Genomic DNA, 26,621 nt, shown 5'->3' with positions numbered 1-26,621 from the left:
TGGAGCAGTCTAGTAGGCTGCATCCTTGCCACAGACCCTCCCAGGAATGCCCCGCCCCTGAAATGCTCACCCACGCCCCCGTCGGGCCCCGCCCAGCCCCATTGGCGCTACACCACAGTTTGAATCCCACCACCATGGGAACCTGTTACTAAAATTTTTGGATCCCACCACTGCATCAGGGAGTATCATTTCCTCCTTACAGCAGGCTTGCAGCAGGCCAGCTCATGACTCTCTTAGATGTCAGGGCCTGGTTAAGCACTAAAGCCCCCTCCCTGTTTAGGCTGCTCTGGCTCCCCCTGCTCAAGGCTTGCAAAAAGAACGTGGGAGTGTGTACAGGCCTGCACTAAAGAGCTCAGCATATAAAGCTGGTAAGGTCTGGGATTGTCTGAGTGTGTGGAATGAGTGGGTCAAGATAATGGGTGAAGGTGGTCAAGGGGGCCAGGTGTGGGCCAGAAAGCAAGAGAAGGGAAGGAGTTGCTGTTTATGTCTGGAGGTTGAGTAACTAACTGGCCTGGCCTGCCACGAGGGTTGTGGCAGTGGAAAAATCTGCCTTGGATATGGTCGGAAACAAGGCATGACTGAGCAGGTTGTATTTTCATGCAGCCTATTTTAGAAGAAGAAGAAGAGGAAGAAGAGGAAGAAGAGGAAGAAGAGGAAGAAGAGTAGTTTGGATTTATATCCCCCCTTTCTCTCCTGCAGGAGACTCAAAAGGGCTTACAATCTCCTTGCCCTTCCCCCCCTCACAACAAACACCCTGTGAGGTAGGTTTATTTTACCAAGTTTCTTTTGTAGGTTTATTTACCAAGTTTATTTTGCAGAAATAACTGACTAATTACCCTGGGTAATATCTGGGCAAGCAGTCCTTGCTATTTTTTTTTTAAAGGTCAGTATCATTTAAGTAACAAAAATAAATGCTGCTTTGTGATGGTACTGAACTCAGGTTAATGTATTTTCATGCAGCATAAAGAGTCCTTTCCCCTTTCATTGCATTTGCAAATATACATATGTGTGTATATGTGTGTGTGTGTGTGTGTAAAATGTATACAAATATTGGTTACCCATCAAAATATTTAAAATAAATGAAAAAAATTGCTTCAAAATTCCTAATGAAAAAAAACTAGATCTTCAGAATTAAAGAGATGCATTATTAATATTGTTTTACTGGGTTTTAGAATGCTGCTTATTCTGAGTTATGTATTTTAACTATTTATCACTTATTTGTTGTGCACATTGTTTTAGTTGTGATTTTGCTGTACACCGCCCAGAGCCCATCGGGGGTGGGTGGTTTATCAAATGTAATAAATAATATTAATAATAATAATAATAGATCTGGTAGCGGTGGGAAAGCGGGTCAGTAGAATGGGGGAGATTCCTCAAATAAATTTCCTGGAGGAACAGAGACAGGGGTGTGTGGGAAAATTGGCTGGCTTCATTAATTGATCAGTTCTGCATCACTTTTGGAATCTCTGTACGGATTGGTGTGATATATGGCTTGGAACGCTTTCTTGAGTGTCTGTATTTGTTAGGTTTGAGTTACTTGCCATGCATTCACTAACTATCCTCTGGACTAGAAAGTCTCAGCCTCAGGGTTTGCCAGCTGCAAATTGTTTTCCAGAAGGTGTTCCAAACATTTTAATTCCTTGATCATATTGTGCCTAATGGAGACATATTTAAACATGTAAATTGTGATGCGCTGATGAATGCGTTGTACACTTTTAGTTCTTGCTTTGTGTGTGTATCTCGTTTGGAATCTGTGTTTTGTCAAGTTGATCTGGGTCAGTCTGGGACCGAATATTGGCAAGGGATGTAAGCCCCTGGAACAGATGTAAGAGAGGAGCCGAGTATATTCTACAGGCCTTTCACTTCTTGGCTTCACGTTTTTGTCCTTTTACTGTTGGCACAGGCTCCATCTTGACTGCCACGCTCCACCTTTGACTATTTATTTGTTCATTCCTTCACTATGCAATTTCTGTACTGCCCTTCCCCTTTCAAGCTCAAGTAGATTCTTCTGAGACAATCCCTGCGTCGTTTGCCAGATAACAGGATTCTGTCATTCAGAAGTTGGAATCCCTGTGCAAGGTGCAAACTGCCTGGATCATAGGTGTCGAACTCGCGGCCCTCCAGATGTTATGGACTACAGTTCCCATCATCCGCTGCCAGTGTAACCTCAGCTTGTGGGTTCTGTGGGGCAGAACTTGGAATGAGTTTGCAACAACAATTTTTTAAAACAAAATGCTTTACTTTCTTAACATATAACATCAAACATCAACATTTAACATCACACTTCAAGGTCCTGTTCAGGTTGCATTTTCAAGTCCTTAATTTACAGTCTACTGATACTGCCAAGTCCAATTCTTCTTTGCAAGTGGGTTGGCTCCTGAAGACTCCAAGGGCTTGATGAACAGGATTCAACATGATGAAGGTTTCCAGGAGAACTCTCACCCATTACAACCACAAAAAGAAACCCTGAAACAATGAACTCCAACATTTACAACATAGCAAAAACAAGCAACTACCTTCCCAGTAGTTCCCAACAACATTGCAGTTACCTTAACAAGGTGTTAAGGGCTTATACAAATCAAGGTCCGAGTCTGGTAGCCTTGTCTCCTCCAAACTACATGAGGTCTGCAGCCTCTTGCTGCTTTGAGTCTCCACCCCTTTCTGGGTCAACCCATTCTGAGCATGGGGGTTACACCAGCATGATGCTGGCAGGGGATTATGGGAACTGTAGTCCATAACATCTGGAGGGGCGCGAGTTTGACACCTGTGGCCTGGATAAAAAATGCCCTGCACCTATAACAGAGGTTTAATAGGATGCTATTTACCAAGTGGCCTTGATTTGGATGGCCCAGGCTAGCCAGTCTCATCAGATCTTGGAAGCTAAACAGGGTTGATTCTGGCTAGTACTTCGATGGGAGACCACCAAGGAATACCAGGGTTGCTATGAAGAGGAAGGCAATGGCAAAACACCTCTGTTAGACTCTTGCCTTGAAAACCCTACTGGGTTGCTGTAAGGTGGCTGCAACTTGATGGCACATCATGCACACCCTTTTATCCGAGGATGTTATGGTAGGAAAAGCAGTGGTTGCGCATTTCTACGCATGGGCAGCCCCATCCAGATGGGGAGGGGGAACCGAATGCACACAGAGGAGGCACATGATCATGCCAACACATTTGCCCCTTTGGCATGTAAGGGGCAGCCCTCCTGGTGCAGGGAGTAAATGTACTGGTGTCCAGCTGCCCAGCTCTGTGGTGGGCAAACCTGGAAGTCTGGGCTGCTGTGGAGCTGTACTGGTGTCTGCAACAGACGCCGGCGTGGGGGCGTTCTTGAGAGGTAAAGCCGACATTAGTCAGTTTCCACCTTGGTTTTGCGGCCAGTTGCGCACAGCTGCCCTCTTGGACTTAAGCCATCTTTTTGGGTGTTGCAAGTCCATGGGGTCCCATGGAGGGTTTTCCGGCAGCGGAAAGCCCACCGGAGGCAGCCCAGCACCACCTTCGTGGTGCTACCTCTGCTCATTGTTACAATCTGGTTTGTGCTGTAAGCAGTGGTGGGATCCAAAAAGTTTAGTAACAGGTTCCCATGGTGGTGGGATTCAAACTGTGGTGTAGCACCAATGGGGCTGGATGGGGCACAACGGGGGCGTGGCCAGGCATTCCAGGGGCGGGGCATTCCTGGGCGGGGCTGTGGCAAGGACGCAGCTGCTGCGCCGGTCCTTGGGCGGGAAACGAATGCACGCAGGCGCAGGCTGCCACGCACGCCGGTGCACCTCCTGCTAGACTGCTTCAAGTTCTGCGTGCTACTGCTGAGAGGAGGGACGTAACTAAGGCAAAAATCACGTGGCAAAATCACCCATTAGTAACCCCCTCTCGGCACACACAAATAATTAGTAACCTACTCTCGGGAACCTGTGAGAACCTGCTGGATCCCACCTCTGGCTGTAACTCTCTATGAAAGGGATATGACATTTTCCTCCAGGCCTGTTGGCTACTCTACAACTCTGTAATTCTCTCATTTTGATTCTTTCTTCTATTTACGACACAGTGATTATATTAGTATCCTACCTGGCAGGAATGTTATAAGGATTGCAAATGAGACAAACCATTTGAAATACATAAAAATATGACCTATTTTGTTATTCTTTACATCCTTGTCACTTTGATCTCCTACACAATTTCAGTCTTATTTCCTCAGCAGAATGTTTTCCGTCAGGCTGACTTGACCCAAACCTTCCCCTATTTCAGTTCTCCCCCATCAAAGATGGAACCTGTGCTATTACAGATTCCTTACTGGTTAAAATAAATTCTTTCTTTCCCTGCTGCCGTTTGCTAATTGCACTCATCTTTCGGAGTCATTGCAATATGTTACGTTGGCTACAATTAATGTTGGGGTTTTTTCCCCCTCCCCAAGTCAACCTGACCTCGTTATTTACCATTATGAGCTAGAACAGTTGCTGTTCAGATTAAGATAATGGAATAAAAATAATAAATTAGTGATTCTCCCTGCTATACAAATTTGAACAATTATTAACTATAATCCGTTTGCTGGAAAATGCCCGAGCAGCTGGCTGGTTATTAATAAATTGCATGTAATCTGTACAGGAGGGGAATCCTGGTGGGTGAAAGCAAACCATCTGCTTCATCGCAGTAATCCTAATGGTGCCCGGAATCTTTTGGCAGTGAGCATAAAATGATGAGTATTTAGGGTCCAGAGAGAACTGCGCTGCTAGGTTGCAAAGAGATCAAATTTATATGGGGACCTAAAAAAAGAAACGCTCTATTCTAGACTGTGGAATATTGGTTGACTGAGCATATAACAAGAGTTGATGTAAGCAGTGTAAGGATGTGTAACTCAAGGGAACAGAACTCAAGATAACGTCTGCTCCTGAAGGGATCCATTAGCTTCTACTACGGAATTACTTACTGTTTTATTTTAGCAGGCCTGGCAACTTTCCATGCTACAAATGTGGATGTTTGTAAAGGGCTTACGGAGCCATCTGGTGGCCATTCCCTCTCTTTACCTCTCACATCTAGAAAACAAAGCACAGCCGTCTCTATGTGTGGCTTGCCAGCTTCTATGAATTTGGATTGGGTCTAGACAGAGGTGGGATCCAGCAGGTTCTCACAGGTTCCTGAGAGTAGGTTACTAATTATTTGTGTGTGCCAAGAGGGGGTTACTAATTGGTGATTTTGCCACGTGATTCTTGTCTTAGTTACGCCCCTCCTCTCAGCAGTAGTGTGCAGAACTTGAAGCAGTCTAGCAGGAGGTGCGTGGCAGCCTGCACCTGCGTGCATTTGTTTCCCACCCAAGGACCGGCGCAGCGGCTGCGTCCTTGCCACAGTCCTGCCCTGCAATGCCCTGCCCCCGGAATGGCCAGCCACGCCCCTGTCGTGCCCGGCCCCGCCCCATTGGCACTACGCCACAGTTTGAATCCCACCATCATGGGAACCTGTTACTAAAAATTTTGGATCCCACCACTGGTACCATTCATATAGTCCATAATGCGTTCCATAGGGACATGGTGGAACTGGAGAATGAGGCATCAAATTTAATTATCCTTCATAATGATTTTTTTTGGTGGGCATCATGATGGAAGGATTTCACAAAGATTCAAACTTATCTCAGCATCCCAAGTCACTGTTTCTTGAAACATGTTTCTTCTAGGTGGTTATCACTAGAGAGTAGTGCCTCAAGACTGTGGCCAGCAGTTATGAAGTACTTTATGGACTTTGTTCCTATAAATAAAAGTATTTGGGTGAAATCTTCCACAAGCATAAATACATGAGACAACAAAAGTAGGGATGATGTTTGTTACACGAATGCCCCCTTATTTACAAAGTTCTCTGGAGTGTTCCAGAATGAAAAGCTTTGGTGCATGTGATGTACAGTGAATTAAAACACAAGAGCCAAAAGGGATCATGTTTTAACTTATATAAACCACCTAGAGATGACAGTATTCAAACAAACAAATAAATACAAGAGTTCAGCACCATTATTTTTTGAAGTTTCATATGATGAACACTACATACCTTCAAGATAAGTAATCAGTATAAAGTAAAAGCTGTGGAATTGAGAAAGAAACTTTCTGGGGGAAAAAACAGCTACTTTGAAAAAAAATTCATAGCAGGCTGCAAATGCCTTTTATTTCAGTCATCTTTAGACAAGCTCATCCTCAGAAATCTTTAATGTTTAGACTCCTAGTTGAGTCAAAGAAGAACTGACAAAGATATAATAAAAGTGGCAGCAGCAGCATTCCCTATGGATATTCAACTGGACATGACAGTGGATGAACGGAAACTTCACAGACTCAAAGATGAAGCTACCAGTGAAACTTGATGAGTGGATACAGAACAAGAAGATGATGATTACTCAGCTGTTGCTAAGTGATGCAACCCAGAGGTGGGATCCAGCAGGTTCTCACAGGTTCCCGAGAGTAGGTTACTAATTATTTGTGTGTGCCGAGAGGGGGTTACTAATTGGTGATTTTGCCACGTGATTTTTGCCTTAGTTACTCCCCTCCTCTCAGCAGTAGCGTGCAGAACTTGAAGCAGTCTAGCAGGAGGTGCACCGGCGTGCGTGGCAGCCTGCGCCTGCGTGCATTCGTTTCCCGCCCAAGGACCGGCGCAGCAGCTGCGTCCTTGCCACAGCCCCGCCCAGGAATGTCCCGCCCCCGTCGTGCCCCGCCCAGCCCCATTGGTGCTACGCCACAGTTTGAATCCCACCACCATGGGAACCTGTTACTAAACTTTTTGGATCCCACCGCTGATGCAACCAAATATATAAAAGGAGGCTGCTGAGAAGAGGTACATGGAGGGATTCAACATAGCACAGCTCATGCTAGAAGGAGCGGAGAAAGCAACGGAAGAAGAGAATAAGACAAATGTACGCTGCTGCAGTGCAGAAACTTGAGAAACATTAATAGCTTCTTCTTTTCAGTTAAAACCCCCCAAAGGTAAAGTAAAAGTAATGACAGAAATTGTTTGTTCTCATAATGATTATTTTATATACGTTTTAAAATATGTTTCGCTGTTTTATTATCTGCACTACACTATTATGTTTAAATGGGAATCATTTTTTGTCTTGATTTTTAGTACAATAATGACAACATTGTTCCATCTTCATTAAAATATTTTTTGAGAAAAAGGTGTGCATTGGCTGGCTGTGGGGATGGTGGAGGCCGGATAATAATCATATTTTTAAATGAAGTCCCAGTTTTGCTTTTAAAGTGCAAATTTATCTATACCTTGAAATTAAATTGGTCAGTAATTCGTCAGTATTTGGTCAGTAGTTTTTTGTTATTTTGTTCAGTAAAGACAGCAATTTTGTCTCTTTGACTAATTTCCACACTCACAATAGTGATCAGAGTTTCTGGTGATTCCTAGAGCAGTGGTGGCGAACCTATGGCACGGGTGCCAGAGGTGGCACTCAGAGCCCTCTCTGTGGGCACATGCAAACAGAGTGCCCCCCCCCCACATCTAGGCTGGCTTGGGCCACTGGGCTTGATTATTAGCATTATTATTAGTAATAGCTAATTGATTATTAGCATTATTAGCATTAAACCCAAGACCTAGTTTTGGGGAAGCAGTGTAGGTAACCCTGTTAAGCGCTGTTAAACCCCACTGATTTTCATGCGAAGAACTAAAGCGTGATCTTTTACCTGGGAGTAAGCTCAGTTGCTGGCAATGGGGCTTGCTTCTGAGTAAACCCTCCTAGGGTTGTGATTCACCCGTTGGAAGAGTTGCACAGTTGCTTCAAAGCAAAGCCACAGACTACCACCAAGCTTACTCCTGAGTAATGCGTGCCTCGGAGCCAACCGTTTTTTCTAAACTAAAACCTCAGTATTCAGGTTAAATTGCCGTGTTGGCACTTTGCGATAAATAAGTGGGTTTTGGGTTGCAATTTGAGCACTCGGCCTCGAAAAGGTTCGCCATCACTGTCCTAGAGCTACCTAGAGGTGGCAGAAGACAGCTCAAAGAACTGCTGGAAACCGTGTGGTAAGAAGTTACCATACATAAGTTAAGAGTTTCTGAGTTCTAGAGCTGCTCTTTGTCACTTCCTGGAATGTCAGTCCCAGGGCTTATGCATGGGTGACACGTCTTATGGGAGAGGAAGGAGATAGGTGGACACGTCTTATGGGATAGGACAAATATTAATTGATATATTAAAATAGAAAATATTAGTAGGCTTGCTGTTCAGTAGGGAATTGAGAGAGGTTTCTCTGATGTCATGTTAGCAAGAGAATAGTAGGCTGAAAACCCAGCTTGCAGTCCTTAGTAGTTGAGATAAATTCTACCACTTTGCTGCATATAGGCAGGTGGAATGCAGAACACAAGAGATTAATAGAGAACTCCATGTGATTGGATAACTTGAACTGAGGAGAGAGTCAGTTGAAGTGAGAGCTGAGTGAAGGGAGTTTTGTAGAGTCAGAGCAGGTGATTTGGATGTGTATGTTAAGCTCTCCATTCTCTGGTAGTGACCAGAAGGCTCCCAGTGAGGAACTTGGTGGTCAGATGAGGAAAATTTGTACTGGGTTGCTGGTACAAACAATTCACTCACACTAAGGTAACACAGGGCTTGATCATTGAAGTTTGCATCCGGGAAGTACCCACTCAGTACCCACTTCTTCTTCTTTATCTTGCTGGGTCCCTCACCATCTATGGGACCCGTTTTCTTCCCCCTTCTGGGAGGTTCTTAATAGGATCATTGCGGACATTGTTTGTTACTGATTGCTGTGTTTTAAATTGTTTTAATGTATTTAAGGGTTATTGTATCTATGTGTTTTATGTTGTTCACTGCCCAGACCCCTTCGGGGGTGGGGCAGTATAAAAAACCCAATAATAAATAAATAAACCCAATAATAAATAAGCGAGGTTCCTTATTAGAGTGGTGATCTTTTTATAAAGAAAAGGAGATTTTTATTTCTTGCAAAGGAGTCAGAATTAGGAGAAAAACCCTTCTCTGGAAATCAACCTGTGGGCAGGACATATCCATGGAAAAAAAGGAGTGGTTGAAAGTGTGAGAGAGAAAAGACCGTTGAGTCAAACTTATACTGAAAGTTAACTGGAAGTCCTTCTTATGAAAAAGAAGCCAAACTGTATATTTATGGTGGAAACTCAACTCGCATTAACTCTATAACTTACGTGCTTCACTTTTCCTGTTATATTTTTACCTTGCCAAACCTTTATTGTTCTTATAAATACATACTTTTTATTTGTTCATCTTTTATGGAGCCATGGCAATCTTATCTGTTTTTTTCTTAAGATGTCCACCAGAAGTGCATAGTCTTTCCTTTTCTGTAAGATTCTTAAAGGGATCCCCCACATGCTGCTGCTGTCTTTGTCTTCTGCCTTGATTGTTGATTTCTTATGTTCCAGGATCCGATCTGCCATTTCTTTTGAGTGGAAGTAAACCACAACGTCTCTATATAATCCTATTACTTTTGGGTTTTTTGATCTGACTCTATAGATTTTCTTAATCTGCGACACCATTTCTTCTTTCATCTTCAAATAATTGGCCAGGGCTGTTTCCGCACGGGTGGAATACAGCGTCCCAGGGATGCTAAAAACAGCGTCCCTGGGAAGGGGTTTGCAGGGCTGCCGCTGCTGCCTCGCAACCCCCGAGTGGCACGAAGCCGCTGTTTCTGAACCTTGCTCCCTGAGCGAGGTATTTCGGAAACAGTGGCTTCCAACCGCTGCCGTGCGAACAGCTGCGACCGGAAGGCACCATTTCCCCCCCTTTCCCGAACGCCTACCTTGTCTCCTGGCTTCCAGCTTGTTGCAGAGGCCAGGGGACACGCCCCTTGGCCTGCAACTCCAGAGCCATCACTCCAGGCTGCAGGGGCGTGTCCCCTGGCTTCTGCGACGAGCTGGAAGCCAGGAGACAAGGTAGGTGTTCGGCGATGGCGCAGCCTGTGCAAAGGCTGCGCCGCCTGCCGCCCTTCTGGGACTGTCCATGTGAACGGACCCGGGGTGTGTGCGCGCGCCAGCATTGTTTATGCCCATGCACCCCCACACCATTGCAGTGCGGAAAGGGCCCAAGACTGGGGCAACTTTCTTGTTTAGCTCCTCTTTTGCTGGGTTTGAATGCTTTGGAAACTTTCTCAGTCTCAAGGCCTTTGATTTGACATTCCATTTGAAGAAAACATCCATTTGTACAGGGTCTATATCGTGTTTTAGAGATTTTAGAAGAAGAAGAAGAAAAAGAAGAAGAAGAGTTTGGATTTATATCCCCCTTTCTCTCCTGCAGGAGACTCAAAGGGGCTTACAATCTCCTTGCCCTTCCCCCTCACAACAAACACCCTGTGAGGTGGGTGGGGCTGAGAGAGCTCCGAGAAGCTGTGATTAGCCCAAGGTCACCCAGCTGGTGCGTGTGGGAGTGCACAGGCTAATCTGAATTCCCCAGATAAGCCTCCATAGCTCAGGCGTCAGAGCTGGGAATCAAACCTGGTTCCTCCAGATTAGATACATGAGCTCTTAACCTCCTATGCCACTGCTGCTCCTTTACTTCCTCTTTGTTCTTTTCCTCTCAGTTTTCTATTTGTTCTACTTTTTGAAATTCAATTTTTGTCTCCTTAATATCTTTAATGAGTTCTGATATCATGTTGGGTATGTTTGGTATTGACAGAGTCTTTCAAAGAGTCAGCGTACTTAGCGTACTGGCAGATATGCTCTTTAAATTTGAGGCCATCTCAGTTAATTTCAGAGGCACCAACTCCTTTCTAGTTAAGAAGTCATGTCCATTAGATGTCACTGTTTCCACAGCTTCCTAAATTTTTCTGTCATTTAATGTTTGTTAATTATCTCTACTTTTTCTTTCCTTTAAATCTGCTATATGTCTACTTTTGACAAATTTTAGTTCTAAACCTTTAGTTGACATTAAAGGTTTGTTAAAGTGAAGTCACTATCATCCATGATAGACAGTTTATATTGTTTACTCCTTTAATTATGTTTATATCAAATAGGATTTATAAGAAACTTAATTATGGGCATCCTTGATTCTATTAAAATTGAGACGGTTTAAAAATGTTGCCATTTAAAAAATGCCCTAGCTTTGGTTTCATAATAAATAGTATGAAACTATGACCTCCTGAATTATTATAAATTACTATTATTCTATTTCTATCATACTATTACTATTATACTATTACTATTACTATTATTCTATTTCTATTATACTATTACTATTATACTATTACTATTATACTATTACATATTATACTATTACTATTATACTATTACTATTATACTATTGTTCTACTATTTGTTTCCTGAATTAAAAACATCACAATTGAGCATTCAACATTGTCAAAAGCCTTTTCAGCATCTATGGATGTTATCACTGAGTTTAAATAATTATTTCTTTGTGCTAATTATACTGATAATATTCCTTGCATATTGTTTTAATTCCCTCTGTTCAAAATCCAAACTGATTTTTCTTAATATATTTTAAAGATTTTTGATCAAGTCATATTGCTGATACATGAAATATATTCTAGCCGGTGTATTCAATCAATCAATCAATCAATCAATCAATCAATCAATCAATCAATCAATCAATCAATCAATCAATCAATCAATCAATCAATCAATCACTCTCTCTCTCTCTCTCTCTCTCTCTCTCTCTCTCTCTCTCTCTCTCTCTCTCTCTCTATCTATCTATCTATCTATCTATCTATCTATCTATCTATCTATCTATCTATCTATCTATCTATCTATCTATCTATCTATCTATCTATCTATCTATCTATCTATCTATCTATCTATATTTTATTAGCCGGTGTATTCTAATCAATTTGTTATAGATAGGACACAGTCCTTTCAATTTTTAACTGGAGTCTGTACAAGACAGACAGAAATTGGTAGGAGAAATGATGATGTAGTTGAGCTGGAAATCTCTTTAAGTGAAAGTTCAGGATACAAAGACTTGTGATGACATATCCCAGTCTATTCAAATACTATAACTAGTTGTGAGTGGAAACATTCAGGAAGGCTGGAAAGTGATGTCTAGATGGTGGTTTGCCATTTCCTTCCTCTGTAGAATCTCCCTTGGTGGTCTCTCTTCCAAATACTGCTGCTGCTTATCTCCTGAAATCTGATGAAATTAGGCTGTACCTGCTGCCCTCTGTCCCTGGAACTTTATTACAAAACCAATCAAATCCCCTGAAGGACATGGAATGAAATTATCCACTCAATGTATTGGTTTAATAAAATGCCACAGTTTTATTAAGCTTGCAACAACTATTGGGAAAGGGGAAATCAAACTAGTTGGAAGGAGGCCTTCTCTCCTCTACCTCACCTGCTCCTTGGGATATTCCACGCTGCTTTCTCAACAGCAACAAATACTATTAAGGCACCTTCTGGACAAACCTTTCTTTTGAGGAAGTCTTGTGCATATTCACTTTTCCTTAGCCTCTGAGCTGTAGATGAGAGAATTTTAACTATTCCAGTGGGATTCTTGACCCAGTTTCCTAGGCCTAGTTAGTGCTGAGTTGTTGATCTGAGAATGTTCCCATTGTCATCCAGTTGATGGATCACTAGTTTCTCTAATCTCATTTATATGACTTCATTTACAGTTTTCTTTACAACTGTAAACAGTCAAGATACTCTGGCCTGTCAAGGAATTTATGTCTACCAACTGACAATGTAAAGTGTGGTCAATTTAATCATTTAATTTACTTACTATTTGCTTTATTTAACCAACTTTTTTCTCTAATGGGGACCCTGGGGTTTTATAACATTCTCCCCTTCCCAAATTTATCCTTTCAATAAGCCTGTGAAGTAGGTTAGTCTAAGATTATGTGACTGTTCTAACCAACAGTCTTCCATGGTAGAATGGGGATTCAAACCTGAGAGATCCTTGCCTGTCCAACCACGACTTCGTGCTGCATTTGGGTTAAAAGGGAGAAAACACAGAGGAGGGAAACTGGGAGCTTTGGTCCTCTCTGTGGGTAGTTCCTACAAAGACTTGGGGTGGCAGCTGGTGCCCAATCTCCTTGGAGGAGAAGACGGAACAGGGTCTGTATGTCAGGGACCAACATGGCTCTCTTTTCTGAGTACCGGTTCCTTTCTCTTTCTCCTTTTCATCTTCCCCCTTTCTAGATGTTTGTTACATTTCTTTTTCATTTGTCGATTAGGTTCTCATCTCTTGCAGTTCATAAAGTTCATTTTCTTTGAGATTTTCATTTTCAATTGTACCTAAGCAGTGGTGGGATCCAAAAATTTTAGTTCCCATGGTGGTGGGATTCAAACTGTGGCATAGCGCCAATGGGGCTGGGTGGGGCACGGCAGGGGCGTGGTCGGGCATTCTGGGGGGCGGGGCATTCCTGGGCGGAGTTGTGGCAAGGACGCAGCTGCTGCGCCAGTCCTTGGGTGGGAAATGAATGCACTCAGGCGCAGGCTGCCATGCACGCCGGTGCACCTCCTGCTAGACTGCTTCAAGTTCTGTGCGCTACTGATGAGAGGAGGGGCGTAACTAAGGCAAAAATCACCTGGCAAAATCACCAATTAGTAACCCCCTCTCGGCACACACAAATAATTAGTAACCTACTCTCGGGAACCTGTGAGAACCTGCTGGATCTGTACCTAAGGCATATTTTAAATTTTATAATTTTCTGGACTCATCTTTTTAAAATATTTTATTTGCCTGCTTATATTTTCAATTTTCATTCATCCTATAGTCTTTGTGAACTTTGGAATTTAAATCCTTCATTAATTTCACAAAGCATTGTTCTTAAAACGTATACCCATACTTCCTTAACATCTGTCTCACTTCTATCTTTCTCTTCCTCTAAAGAGCTTGGAGCAGGAAACATGTTTCTCGTCCTCTTTTCAAGAACCCTGTAAGGTAGGTAAGGCAGAGGGCCCTTCCGCACATGCAGAATAATGCACTTTCAATGCACTTTGCAGCTGGATTTTACTGTGCAGAATTGCAAAATCCACTTGCAAACAATTGTGAAAGTGGATTGAAAGTGCATTATCCTGCATGTGCAGAAGGCGCCAGAGAGAAAATAACTTCTCAAAGTCACCCAGTATATTTCACAGCTTACTTTGGGGCTTCTAGTCTTCATCCAAAGTTATAGCCACTCTACCACACACTGTGTGTCTTGCTGCCCTTTGTTTGAAATGGCTTGCAAGTTTCAATTTTTAAAAATGCAATATATTTACTAAAATATAGTAAAACAAGACAAATCCACAGACAAAATTCCAATTGCCCAAAATAAACTTAGTGAAACATGAACTGTATGCGTTAAAAACATGGTGAAATAGAGAGGTGTTATGTATAAAACAAAAATATCATAATCAGTAAACCTTTATAACCATTATTAGAAAGGGCAACAGATACAAATCTACATACTTTTATGTTGTTAGTATCTTCAGTATCTTCACAAACTGGGAGTACTGCAGCATGTGTACTTAACTTTATCTTTTGATATATTGTGTTTACCTATTTAATAATTGTTTCATGAACTTTAATAATTGCTACATTTAATAATTGTTGCCTGCAAAGATACAAGAACTAGTTGCAAGAACTAGTTGCAAAACAAATAATTATAGTTGCAAAAAAATAATCGCAAAACAAATAATTATTTAATAAATAATAATAATAATTATGCATCATTGGAAAGTTACAGTGAACACACATATGGTCCACATACAGTGGGCTTTAAAAGGGGCTTGGACAGATTTATGGAGGAGAAGTCGATCTCTGGCTACCAATCTTGATCCTCCTTGATCTCAGATTGCAAATGCCGTAGCAGACCAGGTGCTCGGGAGCAACAGCAGCAGAAGGCTGTTGCTTTCACATCCTGCATGTGAGCTCCCAAAGGCACCTGGTGGGCCACTGCGAGTAGCAGAGTGCTGGACTAGATGGACTCTGGTCTGATTTAGCAAGCTAGTTCTTATGTTCTTATCTAAATTTTTGCCTTTAATACTCTTGAGAAGAAGACTCTTGAGAGTTAAGTGTAGTTGTAAAAGATGATGGATGTAAACTGCTTGGTAATAAAACCATGATATAGATGTGTAAAAATAGTTCAGAGTGAAGGTACTGGAATATTTTTTTTTCATTTACAGTAGTCTGTACCCTGTAACATGTTAGCTAGAGAAATAACAGCTGTATATTGCTGCCTGCCAAATATGGAGCATAATTGTAATCTAGACACTAGGTGCTGCTGTTGCCCGTGGCTGGCAAGGCATAACTACTGGCGCTAGCAAAGTGAATTTTCCAATGGCTCAGAATTCAGGAAGAAAGAAGAGTGTAGAGGTTGTATTTTTGTAGCAGATTCAGTATTCCGATGTGTCTTTTCCCCCCTGCACAGTATTATTATTGAACCATGGATCCAACAGGAGGGAATTATTTTACTGTAAATCTTTATTTTGTATCAGCCATGAAGAAACAAGCGACTGAAGATGGTGAGCTCTGTGGTGACATGTTTTGTTTTCTTTTAGCCAGAAAAGCTGCTTGATGTCAGAGGAGAAGGAACCTGGTGTGGCAGAGAATCTGAGGCCGAGTGTCAGAAGCCGTTCAGCTCACGGCCTTCCGATTGTGAAATCGAACCAAACATTTGGATTTGCAGCGTGGGGCACGATTGTGAATGGAAGAACTGCTTGGGCAGACCGTAAGTTACATATTTGTGCCTCTGACTGAAAATCTTTTTGTGATGTGCTAGTGAGTCCTAGATGCCGCCCCCCCCCCCCCAATGCTCATAACCATTTGCCTGAACAGAAGTGGTGATTGAGGAAAGGGGGAGGATTTGTTTGGGAGTCTATGTGTGAGGCCTGCCGTGTTGATGGCTTTCAGTATGAGCCCGCTGGCTTGACCAGGCTTGAGTTGCCAGGGAGCGCTGGCAGATGAGCAGGGAGCAAGGCAGAGGAAAAGAAGATGAAACGGTGCAGAGGAGGATGGGCATGTCGCTCAAACGAAACACAGTGGCTGAAATGCTGTTTTTCAGGATCCCTGGGACACTGAGAGCATTGAGAGTGGCTGCATGATCTGAATAAACTTAAAACACCCAATTTTCAGCAAAATAATGCTGAATAAACTTTCAATAACGCCTTATCTTACTTCTTTGTTTAACGTTAACTATCGAAGAGCCTACAGCCTACTCAGTTACAACGCCCTTTCGTCTAACTATACCAACGGGATTTATCACAAAGTACCAACTGAGGGTAGAATTTGTAGTTGTCAAATAGGAGGTGTTGAAAACTTGGAACATATATTGTTTGAATGCTCATACTATGATGAGATACGTTGGATGCTTCTGTCCTTTGACCAGACAAACTCTCCTTTGGCTAAGAAAGAAAAGGTTAAAATACTGTTATCAGATACCCATAAAAATCTAACGTATTCTGTTGCCGGATATCAAGTAAAATCAGGAAGGCCTGACAGAGCTCTACTGGCTCTGCCAGCTAATCATTATTATTAATTCTTATTAGACTGACATTCCACTCATTATCTTGAGCTGATGTTCTGAGTTCCTGAGGCCTATTATCTGCATTTTTTCCCTATCTTATAGACAAGCTTTTATTGGCATTCCAAAATACAATAAAACAATTGTCCATAAAAGACAGATAGATACAGCAGCCATTCAGAGTCTGATCAATAGTTTAGTCCAAATGGACTCATCAAAAGTGCCATTCCTATACACCTCTCCACAGACCAGACTGAAAACCCACCAACAGAGCCCAGGCATCACAACAGCATACAGTATCAACACTCCACTATAAAACACAGAGTTTGTTAGAGTGGCACCTATCACAGAACAAGGGATAGGGGGCGAGGAAATGGGCAAACAATTGATTTGACTCCCATAGGTTGCCACAGCCTTCAGTTGTCACTCCATCTGGCAATCAATAACAAAACTACGACATCTCTCAATGAATCACCCACAGGTTATTTGACTTTGGGTGACCGTGAACCCAAAGGTTGCTGGCAGAGGTAGGCACTGTATATTATCTGCATTTTGTTAACTGTTTTAATCTGTATATTTGTAATATCTGTAAATTTTATGATTTTAATGCTTTTGGATCTTGCTGGTCAATGACCGTAAATAAACTATGATGATGATGAGAGTGGCTGCAGCAATAGCAACATAAGCAGTCCGGATAGAAGTAGTGGACCAGAAACCAGCCTCCTTCAGATAATGTCAGATAATGTCAGCATCAAGTTCCCTGCACTATACCAAGATGCTTTTTTTCCCCACATCAACCAGCTCCTGAAGGAAGCACATTTCCACAGCTTACAAAGTGGGGACCATCTTTCAACATGACCAACCCAGCGTTTCCCCGCGTTGTGTGAAGGGGGGACAGCACTGTGTGATGGACTATTTCTACTTGTTAAAATTGCACCAAATGTCTGTTGCCTTCTCGGTCTGTAGATGGAACAACAGGTTAATAGACAATTATTTACTTGTAGTCGCTGCGCTATTGTGCTTTGGAGCCATTTTTATAGGATTCTTTGGAAGCGCGATGAGTGGATATTGTTGACACCGAGATGCTTCTGATAATCCACCTGTGTATTATAGGAGTGCATAATGAGTCCAGCCTGACTCTGGATAAATCTGTTAATTAGTAACTGATGCTTGATGTAAAAGCTTTCAAACATTCCTGTTCGGTTTTATAAGTCTTTTATAATTTCAAGCAATAATGAATGTTTTAATGGAACAAAACAAGGCGATTCTGTCGAGGTGATTCTGCTTCTAGGATTTGAATTGCTGCTACTGGATTGTGTATTTCCAGACGTTGAAATAAACTGTTTTGACTCACGTGGTGGAAATCCATGGCAACAAAAAGAATGTTTAGCTTTTGAAAAGTGATAGAATGAAAGGATGAATGAAAGGATAGAATGAAATGAAGTGATAGAATGAAAGGATGAATGAAAGGATTGGAGGATTGGAGTACCTTCCTTATGAGGAGAGGCTGCAGCATTTGGGACTTCAATCATATCGTGTGATTGGTGTTTGGAATATGCTGCCACAGGAAGTGGTGATGGCCACTAACCTGGATAGCTTTAAAAAGCTATCTATAAAATTATGCATGGGGTAGAAAATGTTGACAGAGAGAAATTTTTCTCTCTTTCTCACAATACTAGAACCAGGGGGCATTCATTGAAAATGCTGGGGGGAAGAATTAGGACTAATAAAAGGAAACACTTCTTCACGCAACGTGTGATTGGTGTTTGGAATATGCTGCCACAGGAGGTGGTGATGGCTACTAACCTGGATAGCTTTAAAAGGGGCTTGGACAGATTTATGGAGGAGAAGTCGATTTATGGCTACCAATCTTGATCCTCTTTGATCTGAGATTGCAAATGCCTTAACAGACCAGGTGCTCGGGAGCAACAGCCGCAGAAGGCCATTGCTTTCACCTCCTGCATGTGAGCTCCCAAAGGAACCTGGTGGGCCACTGCGAGTAGCAGAGAGCTGGACTAGATGGACTCTGGTCTGATCCAGCTGGCTTGTTCTTATGTTCTTATGTTCTTATGTTCTTAAAGGGCTTGGACAGATTTATGGAGGAGAAGTTGATCTATGGCTACCAATCTTGATCCTCCTTGATCTCAGATTGCAAATGCCTTAGCAGACCAGGTGCTCGGCAGCAGCAGCAGCAGCAGCAGAAGGCCATTGCTTTCACATCCTGCACGTGAGCTCCCAAAGGCACCTGGTGGGCCACTGCGAGTAGCAGAGAGCTGGACTAGGTGGACTCTGGTCTGATCCAGCAGGCTAGTTCTTATGTTCTTATGAAAGATTCCATCCCCAGTTTAAGATTTAAAAAATGATAGCTGGTATGTCTACAAGCATCATTAGTATCAATATCAGCATCACTGTACTGGATTCCTGTGACAGCACTCCATATCTGATTGGAATATTTACATTGTCAGATTGGGCAAAGGCACATCATTAGTTACATGCAACATGAGAGAGAGAGAAATGATTAAAATAGCAACACTGCAAAAAGTGAACAGAAATTATTTGCCATAAACCAGAATGCTGAAGGTGTAAAGCTTCAAGATGTGCCGCATTTTGAAGAATATAATTATTTAAAAGTGGAAGCAGAAGTACATAGTACATAGTACAGGTCGGCTTCCATTAAGATCCTTTGCACTGTGAGGTACATGGTCGACGTGGATGAAAATGCTGTGGTCATGTTAATAAATCTGCTTTCTAACAAAATTTGAGGCGGGCAGCTCTGTGTGGATGACCAGACTGAAAGACTGAGGAGAATGGCAAGATGTGGACGAAGAAGAGTTTGGAGTTATACTTCGCTTTTCTCAACCGTAAGGAGTTTCAAAATGGTTTACAAACTCCTTCTCTTCCTTACCCCACAAGAGACCTTTATGAGGCAGATGGGACTGAGAAAGTTCTGAGAGAACTGTGACTAGCCCAAGGTCACCCAACAGGCTTCATGTGCAGGAGTGGGGAAACAAACTCGCCTGATTAAAGTCCACCACTCATGTGGATGAGTGAGGAATCAAACCAAGTTCTCCTGATTAAAATCTACCACTATTAACTACTATACTCCACTGGTTGTCTGAAATTCCAGTCTGATCATCCCCACAGAGCTGTACCTCCTCCTCCTCCTCACTTGCCAAGAACAGGAATATAATTTGTCAAAAATATCCTAAAAGCCCTTAACTACATGGTTATGAAATTGTGGACTAGAGACAAACTGCTGTTTCAAATGATACCAGTATCCCCTTTCTCTAAAAATACATATACCCTGTTTCCCCGAATATAAGACATCCCCTGAAAATAAGACGTAGGAGAGGTTTTGCTGAAGTGCGAAATATAAGGCATCCCCCGAAAGTAAGACGTAGCAAAGTTTTTGTTTGGAAGCATGCCCGACGAACAGAACAGAAAATAAGACATCCCCTGAAAATAAGACAGCACATCTTTGGGAGCAAAAATTAATATAAGACACTGTCTTGTTTTCGGGGAAACACGGTATTTGCATATGGTGTTCATTCTAGATGTTATGGCACCCTTTCAGAGGCCCCTTCGGCACACGCAAAATAATGTGTTTTCAAACCACTTTCACAACTGTTTGCAAGTGGATTTTGCCATTCCGCACAGCTTCAAAGAGCACTGAAAGCAGTTTGAAAGTGCATTATTCTGCATGTGCGGAATGAGCCAAAGTTTATACGAAAAGGGCTGTAATGGTATTCCCTTGAATTGTCAAGGTAACCCCATGTTTAGAAAGAAGTTCAACATGGAATTGACCATAGCAAATGTATCAAATGGGACAGGAATCAAATGAATTCTCTGGAACTTCTCCCCACAACTCAGGCAATACTGAATTAAACATGTATCAACCTTTTAAAAAATCATGCTACTTGGAATACTATTTGGAATGTGCATATATTGAAGAATAAATTACAAACTTGTTTCAGTTTGTTTGGCGAGTTCACTGATAATCCACTGAACAAAAGAAGTTTTGAGAACGTCCCTCATTCAAAATATCAGAATTAAAATTTGGGGAGGAAGGATTTCTGGAATGTAAGTCAATTCCTTTGGTTTCCCTTTCAATGTCAGCTATAAGTGTTATTCTGAATATTGTAAACATTGTGCCATAATTCTTGGTAAACGCTGTACAAAAGTTGGTTGTTTTACAGAGGTAGCCGAACAGCGATTTAAACTCCTAACAGAATGAAACGTGAAAAGATTATATATTAACAACAGCATTAATAATAATGAAATAAATACCAGAGGAACAAATGTTAATATGTCATACCGGCTTTATAGATAGAAATGTCAATGGTGAGATAAATATAAGCTGATCATGATGAGTAAATGGAGACAGTGCATATTAGAAGATATTTCTGAAAAGAATATGCTGGCAATTCTGCTTGTAAAAGCCAAAGACTCAAGGAGAATGTGAAACCTTACAGAGAATATAATTGTAATTGGGTCTGTGTGGTTTCCAGGCTGTATGGCCGTGTTCTAGCAGCATTCTCTCCTGACGTTTTGCCTGCATCTGTGGCTGGCATCTTCAGGGAGTTATTATTCCTTCATATCAATACCAGCCAAAATATGAGTACACAAGACTGGGATAAAATTGACAACTTCGCCTACAGCAAAATGGAGAAAGACATGGCTTATCACACTAAAAGACAGAAACAAAAATTCTACAAATGCCAAAAACATCAGGTGAAACCTGTACTGGACACATCACGGACCATCATCAATCTGACTGAGAGGCAACTCTCTGATGCTGAAGATCCTCTGAAGATGCCAGCCACAGATGCAGGCAAAACGTCAGGAAAGAATGCTGCTAGAATACAGCCATACAGCCCGGAAACCACACAACACCCCAGTGATTCCGGCTGTGAAAGCCTTCGACAATAAATATAATTGTATTTATCCATTTAGTCTCTTGATGTCGCTCTCTGCTAAGATATCTTGCTGAGAATAGTGGGGACAAAGGCTCCTTCCTTGCTTTGTCATCAGAGATCATTTGGTTCTTCTTACTAGAGGAGCAAGAGGAATATTACCAGGGTGGATTGACTTTTTAATTTCATTTACAAAGATACGGTACAAAAAATAGGGGAGTCGGAAAGGAATATTTTGGAGATGATTATTCCAAGAAGAGGCCTCCTCGTGAGGAGGCAGTTGCTGCAGCTGGTTCTGTTTTATGCTGCCTGGGAAATGGGGAACGGCCAGCTCCATTATTCTGTGCTGGAAGAATCCCAGCACGGCACTTTCGTGGGCCGTATTGCCCAGGATCTGGGATTGGAGGTGGATGAACTTGTGCCTCGGATGTTCCAGATGGAATCCCAGGGCCGTGGGAACTATTTTGAGGTAAATCTCCAGAATGGAATCTTGTTTGTTAATTCCCGGATAGACAGGGAGGAGTTATGTGTCAAGAATGCTGACTGTGCCATTCACCTGGAGGTGATTATGGATAAACCCTTGAGGGTTTTCCATGCAGAGGTGGAAATTCAGGATATAAACGACAATCCTCCTATATTTTCAGCAGGAAAACAAACTCTAAATGTTGCAGAATCAGTGCTTCTTGGGTCATATTTCCATTTCCAGGCAGCCTCTGATGCAGACATGGGTTCTAATTCTCAGCTAAAGTACAAGCTTAATTCCACAGATTTTTTTGCTGTTGAAGAAAAGATTAATGACCAACACAGTATATCATTGGTACTTGTTTTAACCAAACCACTGGACAGAGAAAAAACATCTGGGCATCATCTATTACTTACGGCCACTGATGGGGGTCAACCAGAACTCTCAGGCAGAGTCCATCTTGAGATAACTATGGGCCTTTCCCCCCCACTTCTCCTGCTGCCGCCGTCGCTGTGCGCTGCTCTGAGTGCGCGGCTTCTATCCAAAGGCGCCGTTTTCGTCAGCGCCAGGAATGCTGCGTGCTGAGCGGGCGCAAGAGCGGCAGCGTCGGGGCGGCTGCACTGTTGCCGCCCTTGACGTGGGGAGTGCAGTGGGACCCCGCGCTACTTGCGGAGAGTAGCGCGGGGCTTAAGGTAAGTGGGGAAAAGGCCTGTGATAGATGCAAATGATAATGCACCAGTGTTTAATCAATCTGTTTACAAGGTGAAATTGTTGGAAAGTGTTTCAGATGGGACACTAGTTATTCATCTCAATGCAACAGACTTAGATGAGGGAATTAATTGGGAAATCTCTCACTCCTTCAGTAATAATGCTCCTTCTAATACATTTGCTATTGATCCTGATACAGGTGAGATAAAAGTGAAAGGAAAAGTAGATTTTGAAGAGAATAGTATTTACAGTATTGAGATTGAGGCAAAAGATAAAGGAAGTCCTCCTTTATCTGGACACTGCACTATCCTTATTGAAATTTTAGATGTAAATGACAATGCCCCTGAGATGTTGTTGAAGTCCATGGTGGTGCCGCTGCCAGAGGACTCCCCACCAGGGACAGTGGTAGCCTTGATCAGCATCTCGGACAGGGATTCTGGGGCCAACGGGCAAGTAAACTGTTCCTTGTGGCCCCCTGGAATACCATTCAAACTTGTGTCCACCTTCAAGAATTACCACTCGCTCATGCTGGCTGAGCCTCTGGATCGAGAACAAGTAGCAGAGTTTAAACTGGTGGTGATAGCCCAAGACCAAGGAGATCCATCGCTGTCAGCAAGTAGCAGCTTGGTTCTGCCCATCAGTGATATAAATGACAACGCACCCACTTTCTCACAGCCGTCATACACAGTCTTTGTGAAGGAGAACAACCCACCTGGTGCTCATATTTTCACAGTGTCTGCCTCAGACTCAGATGTAGCAGAGAATGCGCTGGTCAGCTACTGGCTGGATGAGAAGCTCTGGCCATTGTCAAGCTACATCTCAGTACGCTCAGAAAGTGGGAGGGTCTATGCTTTGCAGCCGTTGGACTACGAAGAGTTAAAGATGCTGGAGTTCCAAGTGAGGGCTGAGGATGCTGGGCTGCCCTCTTTATGCAGCAACGTCACAGTGCAGGTATTTTTGGCGGATGAGAACGACAATGCCCCATTGGTGTTAGGGCCAAAGGAGGGGCCCATCCCACTGATGGTTCCCATCATGGCAGGGCAGATAGTAGGCAAGATCCATGCTCTGGATGCTGACTCAGGCTATAATGCATGGCTACACTATGAGCTGCATGAATTGGCCAATGGGCCTTGGCAGGTAGGGCGCTCCAATGGTGAGATCAGCACCACACATGTTTTGGATGAGATAGAGGGCAGCAGCACCTATGACCTACTGGTGCTCGTGAAGGATCACGGCAAACTGCCACAGTCAACGACAGCCACTTTGAGTTTCTCACTGCTGTTCACATCACAGATGATCCATGTTGATGCCCATCTTCCTGGGACGAGTATTAATCCTGGTGCACTGGTAGACAATGGCAACGTGTATCTCATCATTGCCATCTGTGCAGTGTCTAGCTTGTTCCTGCTGGCAGTGATAATATATGTGGCCCTTCGATGCCAGAGCCAGGTGAAGGAGACAATGACGTATGGTCCTGGCACAGCTACGCTGGTGTGTGCCAGTGAAGTGGGCACCTGGTCGTATTCCAATCGCCACAGCCACATCCTGGCAGGGGTGAGTGGGGAGCCTGGTGCCAAAAGCGACTTTATGGTCTTCACTCCCAACATACCCGTCTTTGCAGAGAATGGAGAACTGAGGAATGGAAAGGAGCTACTTCCAGATCCATCTGGAGAGGTGAGTTCCAAATGCTTTCTGGATTCGGGATATTTCTCTCTGGTATTTTAGTTTGTCATATGGCATGCCAGTCTTCAGAGCACTGGAAATGTTTTGAATATTCACTGTGGAAAAAGTACTTGTAATTTCAAAATGGAAAAAAAAAGTGCTAGCCTGAGATTTTTTGGTTTTGCCTTCTAGTAGAAGTTCCTTTTTCTGGGCACATTGGTTCGAACACATTGCTGCTTTGCTGGCTCTCTCAGTGTGCCTCTGTCTCCTGCTTCTTGCTTGGGATACTTGAAATCCTTAATCAATTTCTGTAGGTCCTGGGGAGATGTGGAAAAGATCCCTTGGTTGACAAACACCTACAATTTTGTATGGAAAGTTATCAAATATGCATGCACAGTGTGAATAATAATTCTGTCTTTCACAAGGTAATGTATAACACTACGAGATTTTAAAATTATGAAGCAAATATGAGGTGATTTTACTTCTGTGAGGGAAGTAAAGCTAGGCCTTGGGGCAGCCCACTTAATTGCGGAGCTGATACCTAGGCTGATTCCACATGGGTCAAAAAAAGTAGTGTGAAACTGGTGTGAAACTGGTGTAAAAGGGTTTGAAATGGTGCAAAAGGGTTTATACTGTTTTCACACCGTTTTCAAACCACTGTTTTTGGCCCATGCGGAATCAGCCCTAGTTTCCATTGCCAAGGGAGTTTTCTCTCTGAGGTGTCAAGTGAGTCTCATATTTATATAAAATGCAAGGATTCAAAATGCTTTTCTTCTAATTGGTCAGGCTTTCATCATTAAGATATTTTGTGTTTTTTTCCCACATCAGATAGTAAGTATAGCAACAAACTCCATCCTTCCTCCATCCTCTTTCCCAACATAGCCCATCAACAGCAACAATACAAACAGAGTAGGAGTTGCTTATACTCTGGCAGCTAAAAGCAGAGTTTAAGAAAAGCAAAGAGAGGAAAGAAAGGGGAGAATGGGGTGGAGGGCAGGGGAGAGGCAGTAATATAGATCCAGCTAAACAAGGACTGGAGAAGGTGAGGCATCACGGCTCAAAGGGATACAAGAAATCTTGCCAGACGGAAGTTAAGGTCTCAGGAGCTTCTTTCCTGTTGTATGTGGTTTTCTACCTTGTGCAGAAATTAACATATCATTCACCCAGTGGTGGGATCCAAAATTTTTAGTAACAGGTTCCCTCGCCAGTCCCCCCTCAGCAAAGGCAAACCTGAGCCCTGGGCAAAACCTGAGTTGGATGCCCCCCCCCCCCCGGACAGCCACCCCACCACGACCCCAAAAATTTTTTTTGCACCAGGTCATTTCTACATCATTATCACATTATAGAAAATGCCCCAACTCACAAATCTGAGCACAGCAGTGGTGAAACACACAGGTTCTTTGATAGAGACTGGTGAGATAAAAGGTACGAAAGGCTGAGAATCCATGAATTGCAATACCTGAAAGGGATTAACCCAGTTCAGGGAGTTACATTATTAGTCGCAATTGCTATATGGGACCTTCACGTTCAAAGGCAGGATGCCTCTCGGCTAGGCGAGGGCGTGGAGGTGGAAAAGCGGACCCAATTAGTCACCCCCTCTCGGCACACACAAATAATTAGTAACCCACTCTCGGGAACTGGTGAGAACCTGCTGGATCCCACCTCTGCATTCACCCCTGACTGGTCAATTAGTGGATATTTTATTTGCTTTAACTGGATGGGAATCAGTTTTAGGTAGCCAGCTGACAGTGGACTCAGCCTTCCATCCTTCCAAGATTGATAACATGAGTACCCAGCTTGCCGGGGGTAAAGTGTAGATGACCGGGGAAGGCCATGACAAACCACCCCGTAAACATGGTGTGATGTGACCTCACCTCATGGTTTTAATTGGTCTTTAGAGTCAATAAGATGATAACCTGAGACACATGGAGCTTTAATTCAGTGAAGAGTCTGGTGAGAGAGAATAAAAGGCTAGCTGCAGCCCAGTCGGGCAATTTGAGAAGAGGGGATCAGGGGATGAATTACTGTGTGTGTGTGTGTGAAGAGTCAGAGGATGGTGAGGGAGGGAACAAAAGAAGAGCTGAAGAAGGTAGCCTAGGAATTGCTTTCTGAAGCTGGCGATCTGGCAGGGAGAGCGAAGAGAAAGGCAGAGGTGAAGAGGAGCTACGAAAGGTAAGTGGAAGAAAAGGTGGAGTTGTCCAGGCACTGTACCTTTCTGTTCTTAATCTTCAGCCTCTTCCGTGAGCTGTCCTTGCCAGTGGGAAATCATGTCTGTGCTTTCAAGATGAAGAACAAGTGATGGAAGAACGGCCAGTGGTGGGATCCAAAAATTTTCATAACAGGTTCCGATGGTGGTGGGATTCAAACAGTGGCGCCGCCGCACACACGCACCTCCAGTCCCTATTGGGCAGGGAGGTTGCTTTAGTAGCCCCTTCTCGGCACTCAGAAAAAATTAGTAACCACTTCTAGAGA

General features: G+C 43.0%; 2 protein-coding genes across 2 annotated transcripts in view; both read left to right on the top strand.

Moving 5' to 3' along the window:
• Positions 1–26,621, top strand: part of IK (IK cytokine) — a 375,513-nt gene that overhangs the window by 282,591 nt on the left and 66,301 nt on the right. The window lies entirely within an intron of this gene.
• LOC125443735 (protocadherin alpha-3-like) lies at positions 21,558–26,393 on the top strand. The gene is made up of 3 exons (XM_048516033.1): positions 21,558–22,248; positions 22,489–24,161; positions 26,382–26,393. The coding sequence occupies exons 1-3, from the start codon at positions 21,558–21,560 to the stop codon at positions 26,391–26,393; spliced, it is 2,376 nt and encodes a 791-aa protein (XP_048371990.1).

The sequence above is a fragment of the Sphaerodactylus townsendi genome, linkage group LG14 (assembly GCF_021028975.2).
Source record: "Sphaerodactylus townsendi isolate TG3544 linkage group LG14, MPM_Stown_v2.3, whole genome shotgun sequence".
NCBI classification, from domain to species: Eukaryota; Metazoa; Chordata; class Lepidosauria; order Squamata; family Sphaerodactylidae; genus Sphaerodactylus; species Sphaerodactylus townsendi.
This window is presented reverse-complemented; position numbering and strand designations above follow the sequence as displayed.